At 38.9% G+C, this 2,207-nt stretch overlaps 1 protein-coding gene across 3 annotated transcripts in view; it reads left to right on the forward strand.

The window, feature by feature from the left end:
• The window catches only part of NDRG3 (NDRG family member 3), a 69,690-nt gene that overhangs the window by 45,883 nt on the left and 21,600 nt on the right, over nt 1–2,207 (forward strand). For all 3 annotated transcript variants that reach the window (XM_027867205.1, XM_027867206.1, XM_027867207.1), the window contains one exon: nt 382–502. In XM_027867205.1, coding sequence (XP_027723006.1) covers nt 382–502 — 121 coding nt within the window. The remainder of the gene's footprint in view (nt 1–381; nt 503–2,207) is intronic.

A 2,207-nucleotide genomic window follows, 5' to 3' on the forward strand; every position in this document is an offset into this window, starting at 1 on the left:
GAAAGGCACAAAAATCATGGAGCATGTACACACAAGTTAACAAGAAAGTGTATTTGTGGAGGATGCCATTTTATGTATTATCACTGATGGTACATATAGTTTCACCATCCAATTTACCATTGACAATATAAAGAATTAGAAATGAATGGTCAATTTTTTAAAAAACAGTTACTGAAATGTCTGACATGGAACCTTCTAAATATTTTGCTTAGTGGGATAGCAGTAAGAGAGAAAAGTAAGTGACTTAGCAGAAAGAAGCTGTGAGATTTAAATAGCAAAGAGGTATTGTGTAGGAAGGGGATTGAATGCAAAAACTGATTTAAAATAAATTGAGTGGAAATGAATGGCTTGTTACCTCTGGGTCCTTTTTTCCCCCCCCAGATAAGTCCTGTTTTAATGCATTCTTTAACTTTGAAGACATGCAAGAGATTACCCAGCATTTTGCTGTATGCCATGTGGATGCCCCAGGCCAGCAGGAGGGTGCACCCCCTTTCCCAACAGGGTAAGACTACAAATAAGGTATTTTGAACAGCACATATTGGGGAAATATCTGATATGAGATGGGGTGAGCATATTACAGTGATCATTAACATGGAACCTCTGAGAAGACTTTTGAAATTGTTACCCCATTTTGTATAATCCCAACCTAAAAATGACTCTAGGAAAACATCCACATTTGGCCTATCAACTTAACATTTAAATTTTGTGTAGTCAGTTAAAAATAGATAAATGTATTACATTTTCTCAACTCTTAATATTTCTGTATGTTCTTTTGATCACAAAAAAAGCAGTATTGAGGTCACCATGAAGACCCATGCACTGACTGCCCATATGTAGTGAGACCAAAGGTCTGATGCCAATCCTTTCTCTCACCTTTATTAAACTGCAGCAGCATCATTCACCCAGCTGTCTTTTTTCGTTCTGTGTACTTCCCTTGACCAACACACACACCCACACTGTAGTGTCATAGGTAAATGCAAATCAGATTAATCTCTGAAGCTCGAGAACCCTTTCCCCCAAATCTGGTTATTTAAGCTTTGAATATTGGCCTGAACAGTTAGAAGTTTGTGGTGTTGTTTCTGCTGCCTAAAGTTGAGTTTTGGCTAGAGATGGGCTCATTATTTCTTATAATGCCTTAACAAACTCTTCTCCGATCTCTTAAGCAAAAGACAGAACCCAGGCCTCAGGGTGCCTAACTATCTAGCCTTTTCTTTTGCTTGTCTCAGGGTGTTGCTCTTTGACAGGTGAACATTATGAGGCTTATGTTGTTGTAAATGAGAAGCAGAGCCCAACATACACCAACTAATAAGGCTGTTCACATGTGTTATCATACTGGGGCTTGTTCTATCCCAGCTTGCACTGACGATGAAGAATTTTAGAGGTAACTAGAGCAATACGACAAGAACTGATGTCTCTTCTTGTAGGGTCTTCTCTGGTCCTTGATTATGTTCTTTGGGGATAAAGAAATAGGGTGATTTTCTAGTTTTCCTCTGGTCAGGTTCAAGGTGTTCAGATGTGAGGGAAGGAAGCACCGTTGCCCCGTGGTCATTGCCCTACCTCCTGTGTGAGGAGGAATCCTTTTACCTAAAGTCCCTACGCACCCCTGGGATTCCTAATGGCTAGGAAGTTTCTAATTTAGAGGATGTCAGCAACTTCCAGGGAGATGGAGAGGCGAGTAAAGGCTGAGGAGTCAGTCCCTTTTCAGGAGCTATCGAAATACCAGAAAGAAACAAAATCTTACAAATATTTTCTTTTTCTTCTTGTTATATGAAATTGAATAAAGGTTCTGATACAATTCAAAAATTCTGAGATATAAGAAAAACCAGAAACAAAACTGCTGAGGGAAAATGCTCGTTTTAAAGCAGAAATATTTCTAGAAATGTCAAGGGGTAAATTAAAATGTAGACTCTTGGAGGACATTCCATTTTTGTTTTTATATTCCCAAAATAATACTTTGCACGAATTAGGTGCTTAGCAAATGTTTAAATTAAAATGGATATTTAAAGAAAATGAAGGAAGATCTCCTGGCAGAAAAACTTTGGAGTAATGAGTCAACAAGCATTTATTAAGCACCTACTTTGTGCTTACATGGAAAGTGCTGTAAAAACAGTGACATCAGGGGCAGCTAGGTGGTGCAGTAGATAGAGCGCTGAAGTCAGGAGGACCTGAGTTCAAATCCGGCCTCAGACCAAACACTTGACACGTAC

The sequence above is a fragment of the Vombatus ursinus genome, unplaced genomic scaffold, assembly GCF_900497805.2.
Source record: "Vombatus ursinus unplaced genomic scaffold, bare-nosed wombat genome assembly UNPS02014785.1, whole genome shotgun sequence".
In the NCBI taxonomy this organism is placed as follows: Eukaryota; Metazoa; Chordata; class Mammalia; order Diprotodontia; family Vombatidae; genus Vombatus; species Vombatus ursinus.